The sequence below is a fragment of the Carettochelys insculpta genome, chromosome 2, assembly GCF_033958435.1.
Source record: "Carettochelys insculpta isolate YL-2023 chromosome 2, ASM3395843v1, whole genome shotgun sequence".
Classification (NCBI taxonomy): Eukaryota; Metazoa; Chordata; order Testudines; family Carettochelyidae; genus Carettochelys; species Carettochelys insculpta.
This window is the reverse complement of record NC_134138.1, coordinates 147,206,433-147,226,914: the sequence shown is the minus strand read 5'-3', so window position 1 is coordinate 147,226,914 and position 20,482 is coordinate 147,206,433. Positions and strand designations below refer to the sequence as shown.

At 47.8% G+C, this 20,482-nt stretch overlaps 1 protein-coding gene across 2 annotated transcripts in view; it reads left to right on the top strand.

The window, feature by feature from the left end:
* Window positions 1-20,482, top strand: part of TRIO (trio Rho guanine nucleotide exchange factor) — a 527,884-nt gene that overhangs the window by 378,093 nt on the left and 129,309 nt on the right. For both annotated transcript variants that reach the window (XM_074987837.1, XM_074987838.1), the window contains exons 31-33: window positions 3,465-3,566; window positions 17,119-17,261; window positions 17,986-18,085. In XM_074987837.1, the coding sequence (XP_074843938.1) occupies window positions 3,465-3,566; window positions 17,119-17,261; window positions 17,986-18,085 (345 nt within the window). The remainder of the gene's footprint in view (window positions 1-3,464; window positions 3,567-17,118; window positions 17,262-17,985; window positions 18,086-20,482) is intronic.

Sequence of the window (20,482 nt, the reverse complement as noted above, 5' to 3'; positions counted from 1 at the left end):
AAGCCCATCCTAGATCTTCGAGGCCTCAATCGGTACTTGCGCAAACAACGCTTTCGGATGATCACAGTCGCCTCTATACTTACGGCACTGAACGATGGAGATTGGTTCGCAGCCCTCGACTTACAAGATGCGTATTTCCATATAACAATCCACCCGGCTCACAGACGTTTTCTCCGGTTTATGGTCAGCAAAGAACATTTCCAATACAAGGTTCTGCCGTTCGGCATCTCCTCGGCCCCCAGAGTATTTACCAAGACCCTGGCAGTGGTGTCAGCCTACCTGCACAGACAGGGGGTGTTTATATTCCCATATCTGGACAATTGCCTACTGAAAGGGGCCTCGAAGGAAGAGGTACTACGCATGATACGCGTTACAGCGGGCACGTTCTCTTCGCTGGGCCTGGTCATCAACCTGGCGAAGTCAAAGATTGACCCCACACAGGACATAGAGTTCATAGGGGTACGCATAAATTCCATCACAGCAAGGGTTTATCTACCAGATGCCCGCTTTCGCGCCATTGGTTCCCTCGTACAAGTCATCACCTTCAGCCCCACGGTGCCGGTTCTAACGTGCTTACAGCTGCTAGGCCATATGGCAGCAGCAACGTTCGTAGTACGGAACGCCAGATTGCATATGCACAGCATGCAGCACTGGCTGGCGAGCGTCTACAAACCGGCAGCACACACCGTCCACAGGGTGGTGTCGCCCATGACAGAGGTGCGCAGATCCCTGCAATGATGGGTGAACCCCAAGAACATGCTAACAGGGGTACCCTTTCAACAACCACAAAATCTAACTTTCTCACCACTGACGCCTCCCACATAGGGTGGGGAGCACACGTGGGCGAAAAGGTGACGCAGGGACTGTGGTCCCCTACGGAACAGTCGCTGCACATAAATATACTGGAGCTCAGAGCAATGTTCAACGCCTGCAGACACTTTCGAGACCATATACAAGGCAAAGTAGTCGGGATCAATACAGACAATACCTCCACCATGTTTTATATAAATCGGCAAGGAGGAGCTCGGTCCCGTGCCTTATGTGCAGAAGCAGTCTGCCTGTGGAACTGGTGCATCGCCAACAATATAACTTTGAAAGCAAAGCCTCGTATTTACCAGGCGCTCACAACGTGCAGGCAGACCAGTTGAGCAGGCACTTCACACTCACACACGAGTGGCAGATCCGTTCCGATCTGCTACGACCAATTTTTCATGCATGGGGGTTTCCCCAGATAGACCTGTTTGCCACTCAACACAACAAGAAGTGCCCACAATACTGCTCCAGGGCAGGACTGGGACGGGGGTCCCTGGGGGACGCATTCACGATCTCGTGGAAGGACCCCCTGCTCTACGCATTTCCTCCCACAGTGCTCATCCACAAGGTCTTGCAGAAAGCCAGGAGAGAGAGAGCCCGCATGATCCTAGTAGTCCCAACTTGGGATCAACAGCAATGGTTCCCCTTACTCCTGCGCATGTCGGACCGCTCACCGATGCCCCTTCCGGTGGCGCCGGACCTGCTCACACAAGCCCAGGGGTCTATAGTGCACCCACACCCCCGAGGCCTGCGACTGCAAGCATGGTTAATCCATGGATCAGCTCCCTAGAGAGCACATGTACGGAGGGAGTGCAACAAGTCCTAGAAAGTAGCAGAAGGACTTCCACCAGGAAGACCTACAAGCAGAAATGGACTTGATTCACTGCATGGTGTTCTACCAAGCAATTAGCTCCCCTTGCTGTGGCTATACCTGAAATATTAGAATACTTACTGGACCTCAAGAGAGGCGGCTTCTCCCTATCCTCGTTGAAGGTCCACCTTGCCGCTATATCGGCTTTCCGACACGAAGAGGAAGGGCCTACGGTGTTTGCCCATCTGTACTCCCCTCGGAAACCGCTTCCACCTTCGTGGAGCTTGGACCTGGTGCTTAACACACTAACGGGACCACCGTTTGAACCCTTAGCCATGGTTTCCCTCCGTCTCCTTACAATAAAGACGACCTTCCTTCTTGCAATCACGTCAGCTTGCAGGGTGAGCGAGCTCGCGGCAATTATGGCAACGCCACCCTGCACAGTATTTTCGAAGGAGTCGGTAACCTTACGGCTGCATCCAGCCTTTGTTCCCAAAGTTTCTTCAGAGTTTCATATTAACGAACCTATAGTCTTACCCTCGTTTTATCCAAAACCTCATAACTCCAACAAAGAGGCGCGCCTACACCTCCTGGACGTGAGGAGGGCGCTGGCTTTTTATATAGACCGAACTAAGTCCTTCCGAAAAACGGATAGACTCCTAGTCTCTCTCGCTCCCAGATCTAAAGGAGAAGGTCTCTCTTTGCAGAGAATCTCGAAGCACATTGTATCCTGTATAAAAATGTGCTACGAACTTAGAAAGACTCCTTTACTGGCTCCGCCTAGGGCTCACTCCACTAGGGCGGTGGCGGCATCAACAGCCTTTTTCAAGGGCATTGCGTTAAAAGACATCTGCAGAGCGGCGACATGGTCATCCTATGACACCTTCGCTAAGCATTATGCCCTACACAGGGTATTCCAAGAGGATACCCGTCTCTCGACAGCGGTCCTTTCGGGGGCAAGCTGCAGATAACCCGATTACCCACCTCCTTTCTTGGTTACTGCTGGGTAGTCACCTATCGTGGAGCACCCACGGGGACACTCGAGGAAGAAAGAGAAGTTACTCACCATAGTAACGATGGTTCTTCGAGATGTGTCCCCGTGGGTGCTCCACCACCCGCCCATCCTCCCCGCTTTGGATCCCTGTTTAGTGTTTTTCAGGAGCATCCGAGGCAGTTGGTCAAGGAACTGGCGGGGACCGGATCGCGCACGTGGCTGGGAGCGCGCATGGGAACGGCGCGCGCCGGCGCATGTGCAGTCCGGCAGAAACTGCTGGAAAGATCCAATCTGCGGCGCCGGGGCGAGCCTGACACCTATCGTGGAGCAGCCACGGGGACACATCTCGAAGAACCATCGTTACTACAGTGAGTAACTTCTCTTTTTAGGTTGAAAAGAGATAAAGAAAAAAAAACTTTTTAACCCATGATTTCCAGACAAAAGTACTTTCCCTTACTTGCGATAATAATTGCAGTGCTCTCTAATTGATATCTGTGAGGACAGCAGATGCTTAACTTCTAGCCTGAGAAACTGCCAGTTTGAATAAAATAATTAGGATATGGTTGAAAAATCAGAGCAGAGAGTTTCTGAGACAAGCTTTGTGGTGGTGTAACCACGTGTTTATTTCTTTGTCTACCAATATTGGAAGTGGTTGGCTGAAAATTGGTTTATTTCTAAGTGAAAAAGCCAACAAATGGTGATGTCAAAAATGCCAAAGTGCAGAGGAAATTTTGAATGCACAGGAGTAATTTTGGAGGATATGTTCAGCTTAATGGGATGGTTGTCTTTTCATCGATCATGTGTGGACGTTACCATGGAGAACTAACCAATTTTTCTCACTTCCAGACTTCAGAGCTGGGTGTCACGGAGCACGTAGAAGGAGATCCCTGCAAATTTGCACTGTGGGTCGGAAGGACACCAACTTCTGACAACAAAATTGTGCTTAAGGTAATTTCTCATGGTGATATTTATGCTTCCTATATCAATTGTTTGACTGCAGGTCTTCACACATTATTGTTTAAAACAAAACAAAACAAAAAAAACCCTCTGTGAAATAGATTGCCTATGGATGGACAGTCTCTTCAGGCAGTTACACTTAACTTTAACCTTAATTAAGTGTGGTGTGTACAGTAAGGTCTCAGAGTATGCGACTCCACTCTTATGTGGCTGACCCCCGATTCCTACAGTTAACCCTGGAAATGCGCAATTTCCAATTCCACTTAACTCGCTCCCCCATGTTCCTGGCTCAGTCCCCCGCCGCCCCCCGGCTGTTTCAGCTCCCCCTCCCCACTCCCCCAGCTCCGCTCACCTTCCGCACATAGTTCCTGCTCACCCCCCACCGCTGCCTTTGGCTCTAGCTCACCACCCATCAGGCTTGATTCCCCCTCAACCTCCCACTGCCAGCTCACCACCCGCACGTGGCCCTGCCTCACCCTGCACACCCGGTTCTGGCTTCAGCTCACCACCCCTCATGCGTGGCTGCAGCTCAACACCCCCTCTCCCCCCCCGCACACGGGTTGAACGACGCATGCACGGCTCCAGTTCAGAATGCGCCCCCCCAATCAGACCCCTCGCATGCGGCCCCGGTTCCATCCTCTTGCCCTGGTATAACCCCCCCACCCCAGTTTAAAGCCCCTGTGCGTGGCTCCAGTTCAACCTGTCCCGCCCTGGTTCAAACACCCAGCGCTCCGGTTCAAACCCCCTGCAGCCCAGCTCACCATCCATGCAAGACTCCAGGTCACCACCCCTACGCACACCTCTGGCTGAACTCCACCCCTCTCTACCCCTGCAGCCCTAACTCACCCTAGGCTTAGCACCCCTCCCCAACCCCAACCCCAACCCCACCCCATCCCAGAACTTACCTTTCTGCTGCTTCTCCGGCTGCAGAACGTGTGTTCCACCTGGGAAAAAGCCAGACCCCCACTCACACAAAATCTGGTTTATGCCAGGATCTGTGGAATGTAACTCGAGGGTCTACTGTATTAAGTCTTAATGGTCTTTTAGTGCAGAGTGGGGAATGCTTTTTTGGGTTGGGAGCAGGGCCAAAAATGAGGGATTCTGTGGGCAGGAGGGACCTGCTGTGGAGCGGGCAGTAGATAATGTTCCTTGTAAGCTGTGTGGTTTTGCAGCTACTGAAGAGGAATTCATATACCACCCAGCGGAGCATTGACCCCTTGGTTTTGTGTTTTCTGTTGGTAGTGCATTTTGGAATGTACCTCAATGCACGTTCAAAAATTTATTCCACATGTGACTGGAAAAAATCCACGTATGGATGGAAAAGGTTAGATGGAACATTGGCTGGAGGTGGTGGTCCAGGGTCTGGGCAGGAGGTAGGGTTCAGGAGTGGACTGGGTTGGGAGGTCTGAGTGAGAGGTACAGGGTAGAAGCAGCCTGAAGGTGGGATGTGGGTGTGTGGATGGGAGGCAGGGTGCAGGAGTGGTCTGGGGCTGTAGGGTCTTGGCAGGCGGGGGCCGGGGATTGGGATGCTTACCTGCTGCCTCTACGGGGAGGGGCACTATGTAGCTCCACACCGCCCTGCACCACAGGCACCACCCCTCATTGCCACCGTTGGCCACGATACCCAAGATGGCGATGGAGCTTTCAAGCAAGTGGAAGGACAGCACTTCCCCGCACTGCATGCCGAGCCACTTCCTCCCCCTGTCAGGGGGAGCCTGCAGGCTGGATGCTGCTCAGTGCTTGCCTCAATCCAGCCTGCAGTGTTAGGGGGTCACACAACCCATCCACCCCACCCCCGCAGCAGTATGTCTGCACTGACCCCAAGCCTCATGAGCCGGATCAGTGCAAGCCGTAGGCCGTACGTTCCCCGTTATTGTTTTAGATGCTGGGAGAGTTTGTGGAGCCCACCAAGGAATAAGTAATTTTGTTCTTTGCTGTTCATTTGAGAGGAGTGGAATGATGATTAATTAGTTTTCTTTGCTTTTCTGTTGGTAATTAAATCCTCTTGCCTGAGGATTTAAGCCATCCATTAACTGATGGATTCAGGAGGAAATAAACCTTTGGACAGAGTATTCCATCACTGTCAGTTGCAGGATTGGTTATGCTTTGATTGATGTTTTGACACTGTGTCCTACCAATAAACTAATCAAATCTAATGTGGTAATTTACATGTTTGGATAACTTTATCCTAAGCAGGCTAATCTTGTACATGATGAGCAATAGGGAAGATGTGACTCATACTGTGGGCTAACAGTAGAGAAAGGATATGTGAAATTTTGTAAAGGAAGCATTAAACTGTGTTTGACTGTGATCCACCTAAAACCTGGTAGGGTATTGAGTGTGAATGGTGAACACTGGGGAAGGAAGCCTCTATTAATTATTATGCCTCTGTGAGGGGTAGCCAGTGCCACAGGAGAGCTCAGCGGTATTTCAGAGGGGGATGAGTGAAGAGGACCTCGCAGCTATGTGAGCTACAATAGCTGGTCATAACGTCCAGTTTCAATGACAGGCGTACTCCAAGCGAACAGAAATCTTACAAACACGAGTAGCAGGCATTGTGGTGGGGCTGAAGATAGTTCTGGGCTTAAACCAGAAAGAGAGTTGCTGTGACAAGCCAGTTGAGAATCTGCCTGTAACTGTGCCTTTGAGGGTCATACCTGAGAGTGCCAAATTCAAGTCCTACTGCTGAGAAACACGGCGATCTATCCCAAATGTAGTAGGTAGTCCGTCGTGTCCGACAATGGCAATCCCAAATACCTGTCTGTTATTAACCATCACATACACCAAACCAGCCACAAAAATAAATTCTGTCATCACACTGGCTAACAGGAAGTCCTAAGTGCAGTTCCTTAGGCATTCCCGTCATATAACATCATCAAAAACACTGGTTTCAGAGATGAATTGTTCCTTACAACCAGCCTCATCAAAAAAGAGGTTCCTCTAATATTTGGGAATAGGAGCTACTGATTTCCAAGATGGCTTTTGATGAGTGGCACCACTTCCTAGACCAGGCAACTGGAATCCAGCTGGTGCACCCAGCCAGGGTGGGGCTGGTGGGAGTGAAAGGGACCTGGTAACAGGGCCAGTGACTGGTGTGATAAAGTGAAAAATTGAGGCGCCAGTTCAGCAAAAGATTTAATCATGTCCATCCCTTTCAGTAAAGAAGCACATAGATCTGCAGCTAGATGGCTGAGCTGGAGCCTGAGATCCAACTAGCTAACAGTCAGAATATTGGGTACTTTTGTGCTAAATGATTTCAAATGCAGAAAGTCAAAGTAACAGGTGGCAACACAGTATAGAGTCATAAGCAGCTGAGTCGCTATGAGCTGCCTTACTAGGGAGGAAGGCAAGAGTGCCTTAAGATAAGGGGAGACTGCCTCAGGCAGAGCAGCTGGATAGGAACAGAGTGACTGACGGGAGCTGTTGTGTTTTTTGATGGAGATAAAATGTTGGTGGATCCAGCAGTTGTCATTAATTTGTTGCTTAAATTTACAGTCAAGGGGACAGTTTTTGGGGAAGAAATAGTGGGTGCTGAGTACCCACTGGCAGCTAAGCTCCCCACTCTCCCTCCAGTACATCCCACCCCGGGTTCATCCTCCCTCCCCAGCCCCCTGCTGCAAACAGCTCTTTCACGGTGTTGAAGAAGCTCCAGGAGGGAAAGGAAGAGTGGAGATGGGATGCACTCAGGGGAAGAGGTGGGTTGGGAACTTGGGGGAATACCATGGAATGGGCATGGGGCAGCAGCAGGCAGAGTCAGTGCCTTGGGGGAAGGAGTAGTGTGGGGATGGAGCCTGGGATGTGGGAAGGAGGGGAGCGAGAACTCACCAGCTGGAGGAGAACTTGGCATCTATTGGACAGTTATCCTTTAGTGGAACCTCTTGTATGGTAACAGCATGTGCTGGCTGTTGCAGGAACTGCTAAATTCTTAATCCATCCCTGGATTGGTGAAAAGGATTAAAACCCTTGATTACTAAATCCAAGTATGAAATGTTATATAACAGGCACTTAATTTTATACATAAGGTATAGGCCTGGAAACCACACAAAATGTCTCTCTCTATATTGGAGGATGAGAAATCAGACTAGTCCAGAATTACTAAACTGACAACAAAAAGGTTTTGGCTGTTTTAAGAACTGGCATGCGGAAATATAATAATAGAATATTATGTGAAAGTCTGCCATCATAAAAGCCATTGGCACTAAGTTGACATTGGAGCAGACAACTCAGTGTTTCCATCTACCACCTCCCTGATGAACTTCCTTCGGCACAACTAGCTACTCAGTTAGAGACTCATCTTCTTTGTTTATATTTCTGACACTTAACAAGTTGTTTCCTGTTGCATTTTTCTTCTGTAAAGCTGTTAACGGTTCTGCTACATAAGCAACATCTTAAAAAGGTTTTTAAAGTTTTCTCTGAACATATTATTATAACCTAATTACAACTATCTGATATTTTAAGACATCGTCACCTTTTTTTTTTTCAGACACATTTGTTACTAGTCTCTGCCAATTCTTTTCATGTTCTGTACAAATATGCCTCTGTAGCTCTGAATTGTCTTACGCTGGAGCTTCATAGTTGTTCTGACATTGTAGCTGCTAAAGGAGCTACACTTCATGGAAAACTGTAAGGAAACAAATCTCCCTATCTTCTATTTTTGTGCAGGGAGAGTATTTATTTTTCAGCACAAAACAGTTATAGTTCTGTTCCAGCAGCTTTTCCCCAGCTGAAGTCCCACTGTGAAACTTTTCACAATTAAATAAACAATTGATGTATTAGAACAATTAGAGATTTCAGGTTAGTGCTTGAAAACAAATTTTAGTGGGACCCCAGCCTTGTATATAATTTTTTCTTAAATTAATTGCTGTTTGACAGCTCAGTTGAGATGTTAAGTGACCTGCTTGTGGCCATAAATAGCATTTATACCCACAAATCAAGTGGATGGATACCAAATGCTATTTGTTGCAGCAGAAAAATGCAGGTGCTAAATTAGAGGCGGTTCTTGAAAATCTGGCCCTTAAAACTGATGATGTTCTCATGCAAATACCAAGAAATGGGAAAAGTAGTAGAGGAAAAAGTAACACTGAATCATAAATATTGCAATAAAACGGTTTTCTATTAAATGACAGCATATATTTAAATACAATTAGACCTCTCAGAATTTATTACTAATTTGCAAGCTACTAACACCACAAATGCTGAATAGTAACTGAGAGGGAGCCGTGCTAGTCTATATACAATCAAAACAAAAAGCAGTCAAGTAGCATTTTAAAGACTAGCAAAATAATTTATTAGGTGAGCTTTCGTGGGACAGACCCACTTCTTCAGACCACAGCCAGACCAGAACAGACTCAATATTTAAGGCAAAGAGAACCAAAAACAGTAATCAAGGAGGACAAATCAGAAAAAAATGATCAAGGTGAGCAAATCAGAGAGTGGAGGGGTGGAGCCCCGGGGGAAGGTCAAGAATTAGATCAAGCCAAGTATGCAGACGAGCCCCTATAGTGACTCAGAAAATTCCCATCCCGGTTCAAACTACGTGTTAATGTGCCGAATTTGAATATAAAAGACAGCTTGACTGTTTCTCTTTGAATAGCGGTGCGAATTTTTTTTTTCAGTAATACACATACTCTTAAGTCATTAACAGAATGGCCCCTTCCATTAAAATGTTGACTAACTGGTTTGTGGATCTGGAGTGTTTTGATGTCTGTTTTGTGCCCATTAACCCTTTGTCTAAGGGAGTTAGAAGTCTATCCAATATACAAAGCATCTGGGCATTGCTGGCACCCCTGTAACTTTGTTCTCACGCACAATTATTTCTGATTTGCGGACAATTTATACCTCCAGATTAGTGGAACTGCTATGGGCACCTGCATGGCCCCATAATATGCTAATATATTTATGGCTGACCTGGAACAATGATTCCTCAGCTCTCGTCCTTTATTACCCCTCCTCTACTTAAGAAACATTGATTACATCTTTATGTTCTTCTTCGAGTGTCCCCGTGGGTGCTCCACATTAGGTGTCGGGCTCGCCCCGGCGCCGCAGGTCGGATCTTCCAAGCAGTTTCTGCCGGACCACGCATGCGCCGGTGCGCGCCGCTCCCTTGCGCGCTCCCGGCCATGTGCGTGATCCGGTCCCCGCCAGTTCCTCTTTAACCGCCATCGGCTGCAGATGGAATCCACTCAGGCTACGGCCAGAGTTAGCGTATTTAACGTTTTTAATTGTTTTAAAGTTTCTTCAGTCTTAGATTAAGTGAGTCGGCTGTTGTTTTCAAAAAAACAAGGAAAGGAAAGGAATTCAAAGCTTCCAATCCTAGTAACAAGCGGAGCACCGGAGGCCAGGAGCCTAGGGCCATTAGCCCTCCTGCCGCAGCAGGCTTTATCTGAGAGGGGAACAAGCACAGAGAAGGTGCTAAGTACCCTATTAACAACTCAAAGACTCAACACAATGTCCTCTTCAGGATTCAAGAAGTGTGAGTCGTGCCGCGATGCCAGCGTCTGATGGGCACAGTCAGTGCATAAGGTGCTTGGGGGAATCCCATGTCACTCAGAAATGTTCCTTCTGTGCCAAGTTAACAGCCAGAGCAAGGAAGGACAGGGAAATGCGGCTGAAAATGCTGCTGTTTGACAAGGCCCTCCAGCCAGACGTGCCAGAGCGGCCGCAGCAGGAGGGACCCTCTGGGGCCCATAAAAGGAAAGCCGCATCCCTAACCCCATCAGCGCAAAAACGGAGGAAAATCTCCCCAACCCGATCCCTGCTGGCAGCAACAGCGAGCGGGACGGGTGGAGCGCACAGCCCCCAGCCACAGCTACAGCTGATCAGCGGCGGCGCGGAGATGCACATGGCGGAGGTTCAGCCTCCGATGATCAAACAGCCGCCTCGCACCGAGGGCAGGGCGGCGGCCAAGCAAGCGCCGGAACCGGCGGCTCCGCAAACAGCGGCACCGACCCCCGGGGAGCCAGCGGCGCAGAGTGCACAGGCATGCAGCCTGCAGGCACCGGGGGAGACCGTCCGCGTGGCACCACTGAGGAGCATGCCGAGCGCAGTGCAGACTACGGGGCCGAGATCCCCAACGCATCAACCGCAGTCCCTCTCCATACAGGGCTGCAGAGTTGCTTTCTCTGAGCCCTCCGCTCGTGCTGTGGACTCCAACGAGAAGGCAGGGGTCACCCCTAGCCTATCCGGAGCCCCCATCTCCATTCTACAGCCAGCCTCCCCATGGCTTGGACCACCTTCGCCCTTCTTGGGCTTCGAGCCACTTGAGTACTATCACAAATCGGTCTCTCCAGCGTCCCAGGTCTCCAGAAGATCTCGCTCCCCCAGACATAGGGGGTATGCACCAAGGGAGTGGTCCAGATCACCATCCCAGGAGCAGTGCCCGTGTTGCCATGGTCGCCCCTATCATGCGGGGCATAGACACCATAGGCATACTACCAGGGAGAGATCCCCACAGATGGTTCCGTATCCCCGAGGGCAATCGCGAACGGGGAAAGAGACTCAGATATCTCAGGGGGAGTTGGTTCTGGAACCCCGGGATTTTCCCTCGCAAGCTTCTAGCGAGTGGATGTACCACTGTCAACGGGACCCGGAGGGGTCCAGAGAGGCGTACCCTAGAGGTTCCTCGTTGTCCTCCCCGGATGAGGCTACGGTCCCAGGGGACGTCCATCCTCCGGACGATCTCAAACAGTTCCAAGAGCTGTTTAAAAGGGTGGCCTTCACGCAAGGCATCCAGACAGCAGAGGTGCAAGAGAAGCACCATAAGCTCCTTAAAAATCTGAGACCTCTGGCCTCCTCTAAAATAGCCATACCGCTTGACGAAGCAATCTTAGAGTCCGCCACCACGATATGGCAGACCCCTGCGACTATTCCGCCTGTCCACAAGAGAGCGGACAAGAAATACTTCGTGCCGACAAAGGGCATGGAGTTCCTATTCAGCCACCTGCAACCAAATTCTCTGGTGGTAGAATCGTCTCAACAGAGATCGAAAACGTGTCAGTTCAAAACAAGGGGAACGGACAAAGATGCCAAGAAACTAGAGCTGTTCAGCAGAAAGGTCTACTCCTCCTCCACCCTACTGTTGAAAATGGCGAATTACGGAGCGCATCTAGCGAACCACAATTTCGACAACTACTCTAGCTTAACCTCCCTCATGGACTCGCTTCCAGAGGACAAGAAGCCGGTGCTCAAGGCTATCGTGCAAGAAGGCTATGCGGCCTCGAGGACGGGAGTTCAGATCTCCCTGGTCATAGTGGATACGGCAGCACGCTCAACAGCTACGGCAGTGGTCATGAGCAGGGAGTCCTGGCTCCAGACATCGGGTATCCCGAGGGATATGCAGGCGAAGATGGTTGATCTCCACTTTGACACGCAGAAGCTGTTTGCAGTATCAACCACAGCCTCCCCAGTACCACAGGGGCTAAAAGCAAGGGCGACATCAACAGCACCAACAGTACAGAACTCCCAGGCGACGTTCTCAACAGAGCCGCGTGTCCTTGGGGCAGGGCCAAAGGCCACAAGTTTGACACACAGATCGAGGGCTGCACTATCGCTACCATCGCACAATGTCATCCGAAGCTACTGTTCCACCATCACCTCCGACCATTCTATGACCAGTGGCAAAAGATCACCACAGACAAATGCGTACTGGAGATCATGGCCACAGGTTACGCGATTCCCTTCCAGTCGCTCCCACCGCCACGACCTCCACCCAGACCCCACCTAAAGGACGCCTCCCACGAAGCGAGACTCGAGCAGGGGGTAGGCCATCTTATGCTTATAGGGGCAGTGGAAAGAGTGCCAGAGCAACTCCAAGGGAAAGGGTTCTATTCAAGATACTTCCTCACAGAGAAAAAGACAGGAGGCTGGAGGCCCATCCTAGATCTTCAAGGCCTCAACCGGTACTTGCGCAAGCAACGCTTTCAGATGATCACAGTCGCCTCTATACTTACGGCACTGAACGATGGAGATTGGTTCGCAGCCCTCGACTTACAAGACGCGTATTTCCACATAACTATTCACCCGGCTCACAGGCGTTTTCTCCGGGTTATGGTAGGCAAAGAACATTTTCAGTGCAAGGTTCTGTCGTTCGGCCTCTCCTCGGCCCCCAGAGTCTTCACCAAGAGCTTGGCAGTGGTGTCAGCCTACCTGCACAGACAGGGGGTGTTTATATTCCCATATCTTAAAAAAAACCTGCCTACTGAAAGGGGCCTCGAAGGAGGAGGTACTTCGCATGATACGCGTCACAGCAGACACATTCTCTTCGCTGGGCCTGGTCATCAATCTGGCAAAATCAAAGATAGACCCCGCACAGGACATAGAGTTCATAGGGGCACATATAAATTCCATCACAGCAAGGGTTTATCTACCAGATGCCCGCTTTCGCGCCATTGGTTCCCTCGTGCAAGTCATCACCTTCAGCCCTACGGTGCCAGTTCTGACGTGCTTACAGCTCCTGGGCCACATGGCAGCAGCAACGTTTGTGGTACAGAATGCCCGATTGCATAGGCGCAGCATGCAGCACTGGCTGGCGAGCGTCTACAAACCGGCAGCACACACCGTCCACAGGGTGGTGTTGCCCACGACAGAGGTGCGCAGACCCCTGCAATGGTGGGTGAACCCCAAGCACATGCTAACAGGGGTACCCTTCCACCAACCACAAATATCTGTTTTTCTCACTACCGACGCCTCCCACATAGGGTGGGGAGCACACATGAGCGAAAAGGTGATGCAAAGACTGTGGTCCTCCACGGAACAGTCACTGCACATAAATATACTGGAGCTCAGAGCAGTGTTCAACTCCTGCAAACACTTTCGAGACCATATACAAGGCAAGTAGTCGGGATCAGTACAGACAATACCTCCACCATGTTTTATATAAATCGGCAAGGAGGAGCTCGGTCCCGTGCCTTATGTGCGGAAGCAGTCTGATTGTGGAACTGGTGCATCGCCAACAATACAACCTTGAAAGCCTTGTATTTACCAGACGCTCACAATGTGAAGGCAGACCAGCTGAGCAGGCGCTTCACACTCACACACGAGTGGCAGATCCGTTCCGATCTGCTACGACCGATTTTTCACGCATGGGGTTTTCCCCAGGTAGACCTGTTTGCCACTCAACACAAGAAGAAGTGCCCACAATACGGCTCCAGGGCAGGACTGGGACGGGGGCCGCTGGGGGACGCATTCGCGATCTCGTGGAGGGGCCCCCTGCTCTACGCCTTTACTCCCACAGTGCTTATCCACAAAGTCTTGTAGAAAGCCAGGAGAGAGAAAGCCCGAATGATCCTAGTAGTCCCAACGTGGGATCGACATCAATGGTTCCCCTTACTCCTGCGTATGTCGGACCGTCCACCAATGCCCCTCCCGGTGGCGCCGGATCTGCTCACGCAGCCCAGGGGTCCATAGTGCATCCGCACCCCCGAGGCCTGCGACTGCAAGCATGGTTAATCCATGGCTCAGCTCCCTAGAGAGCACGCGTACGGAGAGAGTGCAACAAGTCCTAGAAAGTAGCAGGAGGACTTCCACCAGGAAGCAAAAATGGACTCGATTCACTGCATGGTGTTCTACCAAGCAATTAGCCCCCCTTGCTGCGCATATACCTGTAATACTAGAGTATTTACTGGACCTCAAGAGAGGCGGACTCTCCATATCCTCGTTGAAGGGTCCACCTTGCCGCTATATCGGCTTTCAGACATGAAGAGGAAGGGCACACGGTGTTTGCCCCTCCCATGATTACCAGGTTCCTCAAAGGGCTGGTAAACCTATACCCCCCCTCAGAAACCGCTTCCACCTTCGTGGAGCTTGGACCTGGTGCTTAATGGGTTAACGGGACCACCGTTTGAACCCTTAGCCACGGTTTCCCTCCGTCTCCTTACAATAAAGACGACCTTCCTTCTTGCAGTCACATCAGCTCACAGGGTGAGCGAGCTTGCGGCAGTCATGGCAACGGCACCCTGCACAGTAATTTCCAAGGAGGCGGTAACCTTACGGCTGCATCCAGCCTTTGTTCCCAAAGTTTCTTCAGAGTTTCGTATTAACGAGCCTATAGTTTTACCCTCATTATCCAAAGCCTCATAACTCCAACAGAGAGGCACGCCTACACCTCCTGGATGTGAGGAGGGCGCTGGCTTTCTATATAGACAGGACTAAATCCTTCCGAAAAATGGATAGACTCCTAGTCTCTCTTGCTCCCAAATCGAAAGGAGAAGGTCTCTCTTCGCAGAGAATCTCGAAGCACATCGTATCCTGCATAAAAATGTGCTACGAAGTCAAAAAGACTCCTTTACTGGCCATGCCCAGGGCTCACTCCACTAGGGCGGTGACGGCATTAACAGCCTTTTTCGAGGGCATTGCGTTAAAAGACATCTGCAGAGCGGCGACATGGTCATCCTATGACACCTTCGCTAAGCATTATGCCCTACACAGGGTATTCCAAGAGGATATCCGTCTCTTGACAGCGGTCCTCTCGGGGACAAGCTGCATATGATCTGATTACCCACCTCCTATTTTGGGTTACTGCTGGGTAGTCACCTAACTTGGAGCACCCACGGGGACACTCGAAGAAGAAAGAGAAGTCACTCACCGTAGTAACGGTGGTTCTTTGAGATGTGTCCCCGTGGGTGCTCCACCACCCACCCATCCTCCCCACTTCGGATTCCTGTTTAGTGTTTTTCAGGAGCATCCGAGGCGGTTGGTCAAGGAACTGGCGGGTACCGGATCGCGCACGTGGCCGGGAGCGCACAAGGGAGCGGCGCGCACCGACGTATGCGCGGTCCGGCAGAAACTGCTTGGAAGATCCGACCTGCGGCGCCGGGGCAAGCCCGACACCTAACGTGGAGCACCTACGGGGACACATCTCGAAGAACCACCGTTACTACGGTGAGTAACTTCTCTATTTGGACCCATGGTATCGAGACTCTAGAGGAATTCCACAGAGACTTTAACAATCTACACCCTGCCATCAACTTATGCCTCGATTACTCCACGCAAGAGATACATTTCCTGGATGCTACAGTACTAATCAAGGATGGCCTGATCAGTATCACACTGTACCGAAAACCTACTGATCGCTATACTTACCTACACCGCTCTAGCTTCCATCCTGCACACGCAACTAGATCCATTGTTTACAGTCAAGCTCTTAGATACAATCACATTTGCTCTGATCCAACTGACAGAGACCAAAAACTACAAGTTCTTTACCAAATATTCATAAACCTGAATTACCCACCAGGAGAAGTAAAAGAACAAATCAACAGGGCCAGACGAATACCCAGAGACCAGCTACTCCAAGATCGGCCCCAAAAAGCGAAGAACAGAATACCACTGGTCATCACTTATAGCCCCCAACTCAAACCACTGCAATGAATTATTAAAGACCTACAACCTATCCTTAATCAGGATGCCACACTCCAGAAGGCCCTAGGTGACATGCCTGTTCTCTCCTACAGACAACCTCCCAACCTTATGAGGATCCTCACAAACAGCCACAGTCTGTACCCCAGGAATACCAGTCCTGGAACCTTTCCTTGCAACAAAGCCCGCTGCCAGCTTTGTCCACATATCTTCTCTGGAAATACCATCACTGGACCTAACCAGGTTATTCACAGAATCACGGGCACTTTCTCATGCTCCTCTACTAACATCATATATGGCATCATGTGCCAACAATGCCCAGATGCTTTGTATATTGGACAGACTTCTAACTCCCTTAGACAAAGGGTTAATGGGCACAAAACAGACATCAAAACACTCCAGATCCACAAACCAGTTAGTCAACATTTAATGGAATGGATCATTCTGTTAATGACTTAAGAGTATGCATGTTACTGAAAAAAAAATTTTCACACCGCTATTCAAAGAGAAATAGCCAAGCTGTCTTTTATATTCAAATTCGGCACATTAACATGTGGTTTGAACCGGGATGGGAATTTTCTGAGTCACTATAGGGGCTCATCTGCACACGTGGCTTGATCTAATTCTTGACCTTCCCCCGGGGCTCCACCCCTCCACTCTCTGATTTGCTCACCTTGATCATTTTTTTCTGATTTGTCCTCCTTGATTACTGTTTTTGGTTCTCTGTGCCTTAAATATTGAGTCTGTTCTTGTCTGGGTATGGTCTGAAGAAGTGGGTCTGTCCCATGAAAGCTCACCTAATAAATTATTTTGCTAGTCTTTAAAGTGCTACTTGACTGCTTTTTGTTTTCACAAATGCTGAAGTAATAGAAAGTATGTCTTGTCTTGCAATGTATTCGTACAGCAGCTATATCGAGTAGTCCCATGACCTAGATTAGGGCTCTAGTGCCCTCATTACACAAACGTAGTCTGTGCAAAGCTGAAATGATTTAATTTTGATAAAACAGGATCGGTATATTCAGGAAACAAAAAGAGTGGTATCTGAAAATGGGAAGATCTAGCTTGACTTTTCCTTTAAAAGTATTTTTGAAATTAAGTATATGGAGCTCTCCCTCACCTTTTCCCCTGTGTATATGTGTGGTTTACTAGCCTTCTGAGTCATAATGGTGCATTTGTTTGTACATTAAAGGCTTCCAGTATAGAGAACAAACAAGACTGGATCAAGCACATCCGGGAAGTGATACAAGAAAGAACCATTCATCTGAAAGGAGCATTGAAAGAGCCAATTCACATTCCCAAAACAGCTCCAACAGCTAAGCAGAAAGGAAGGAGGTGAGTATTTGAATAGCTTATTAAGAAGATGGGGATCATTTTTAAAGTGCCCCATCATCAAGGCCATATTTGAATTGTAATGATGGAATTTTCTGTAAGAAACACAGTGTTGTCATCACATTCAGTGATTTCAGCCAAGATAGGAGTGGTCATTGACTATTTTTATCTTCAAGTGTGGTCTTTGTAAATTAAGCTCTACTTGACAACAGTGCTGAATGTGGTCAAATCTCTGCTCTAAATGCTCCCTTCCATGTTTTCGTGGTGCTGTTCTACAAGAATGAACTGTTTGAAGTCAGTGTTAGATTCAGCAGCCCAGGAAGTGGGTAGGAACCACGCGTACTCATTAAACTTTTACAGTCTGTGTTTTTTACTCAAGTCCCTTGTTTTTTTAAACCAGACTTTGCACTTAGGAGCTTTGGTAGAATGACTGGGCGGGGGAGGAGAGAGTCCTGTTACCAAAGTTCATTGTGATTGGCCGCGGCTGTATTTTTATACAGTTTAATTTGGACAAAGATCGTTAACTCAGTTCATTACATCTTACAGTATAAAGCAAAGTAATTATGCAAATGTTGGAGTGCAGCATAGGTCATCAGCTTCTCTTTCTTTGGCAGCTACTGCTGTAATATTGGGGTTTCTGCCTTTGGGCTTGCAGATAAGAACTAGCAGGCTGGTAAAAAAAAAATTGTGCTAGCCAAATTTTGACAATTGGATTGTATATTTGCAGAGATGGGGAGGACTTGGACAGTCAGGGAGATGGGAGCAGCCAACCTGATACTATTTCAATTGCATCACGAACCTCCCAAAACACACTAGACAGCGATAAGGTAAGAGACATAAAGCGATCTTCCACTTTCAGTATTTTAAGCAAATGACTTACACTTCAGACTGAGGTATCACCAACTGTGTTTAGTTTCCCCTAAAGCATTCTTCTGACAGTCTTCCTTCCTCCGGATTGGCTATATGGAGTAGAGTACTCATGTGAGTCACTTGACAATGGGGTGTCATGGCTCAACACAGACCCTTCAGGCAAGGCTGTCATTTATTCTGATTTACAGTATTCCTTACCCTCTCCCAAAAATGTCTTACAATTTTGATGCAAAGATGCATCATGGTGAAGATAAAGAGCAAACATTTATTCGGTGCATGTGTAAAATCAGATTTACCTTCAAAGTTGTCCCTAATCTCTCTGACTCTTTCTGAAAATATACCTTGTATCATTTGTTGACATCAAGGCACTACTGCTTATTATGTCACCTTGGCATATTGACTTTGAAATGGCATGGTCTGCCAATGGAAGGGATCAGCACAATAAAATATTTTATAAAATATAAAGGGGTTTCCTGCTGTCTAAATGTCATTGACTAGAATGGAATGTAACTGAGCCAGGCAGAGGTGTGGAGATCGTCAATAACATTGATCAGCTAAGTAAGAGAGTCCTAACTAGGGTGTTTAATGAATTCTTTTCTATTGGAGCCACTCCCTCCCCCCAATACACACATGCACCCATGCATGCAAAGGTATGGGTTTCAGTATTGATGCAACAGCTGAAATCTATAAGCGATCAAATCTTTTTTTTGTAAACTCAGTAAGAAAGCAAAGGAAACAGGAAAGGAGGTAAATTCAGATCCCTCAGAGGCGCTTAGGGCTGATCTTTAATGAATCTGCTGGGAAAAAAAAATCTACTTTTTGAGTAGCTGTAATTCATTATGGAGTCTACCTGGACTCTAAAACTCTTAGCCAGAAGCCTGATTACATATTTTCAAGAAAGAAGAGGAAGAGGAAAATGTCGTAACAGCTTTTATTTGTGACATTTTCCTCATCCATTTGGATGAAGATCCACATTCTAATTTGAGCAGAAACTGGATCTCGTGCATCTACATCATTTATAAAATTGTACTGTGTATCTTAACATTCATATAGTAATATGTATAGAGGGAGAGGACAGACTTCAGGCATAATCCTTCCTTCTCTATGATGGTTAGAGAACTGTGTTTAGATGCACTTACCTAACACATTTGTCTGCCCCAATGTGATCTAGGATTTAGTGGGATTAATGCAACTGGACTGTAACTGCAACTGTATAGAGCTATAGGATATAATGCTCAGCAATCTTCCCCTTACCTTAGGGTATCATGCCTATTAATTGGGTTTTTAGTAAGAAGCTTCTCCACAGATGTTCTAGGGTGGAAGGCAATTGACATGTTAAGGGAAGTCTTGAGGAAAGTTCATTCAGCCAAGCCTCTTAATAATTCCCACATGATGCATGAAGTATTGCTGTGAAAGGAGGCTACAGATAAGCTACCCTGTTTCCTAGGGAATACTACATCATAAATAACAGAGAATGGTGTTTAGTTATGCTGGAAATGGATTGCATCACCTCTTTCTTGTCCAGCAAGTGCTTCAGTGAGCCATTGTTCATATTTGTTCCTGTCTCAGCCAGATATTGGGGAAGCAGAGTTAGCAAGTTGTCTGGGTCTGGTGGGTTAAGACAGTAAAACCTTATGAAATCATATTGAAGACTAGGAGGCCAAATTACTTGCTTGTATAATTTATTGACTACACAAAGAAAGAGGAGAAATATAAAGTGCCTTACTTTACATTGACCATTGTCACTGAGTTTTTGTATTTGCACTGAAAATGTTGTCTGCTATAATTGGTAAAATAATGAAATCTTACCAAAACGATAATTTACTCCATCATGGTGCTATTAAATCATTGCTAAAAAGTGCGAAGTTTGCTTTTATTTGTGCAGATTTTCAAATTCATGGCTTAGCCAAATTACCCCGGGATACCTCTGCTTTTAGGCAATCCAGAGTCTAGGAGTATTTTCTTTTTGGTTTTTAATAATTTGAATGTGAGTCACTGCAAAAGGACATGAGACAGGAGACCAGTGAAGTCTGTGAGGAATATGAATAATAAATAATACATATATTTCATTTAGTGGTTGTAAGTTGTTAGTTACAGTCCACTTGGGACTGAAACTTGGCACACAATTTTTCAGCCTAAAATCCTTTTTTTTTTTAAAAAAAAAATGCTTAAACTACTTACAGAATAAGGTAGAAAAAAGGGGGATAGAGAACTAATATTTTAAGTACTTTAAATGCCGTTCAGCCAAAATGCTGCGTATTGATAAATTGAAATTTGAAGACAGGTTAAAGTAGGGTTATTTTCATTAAATTAGAAACAGGTTATTTAACGCAAATAGATTATTTAAAAGTGTC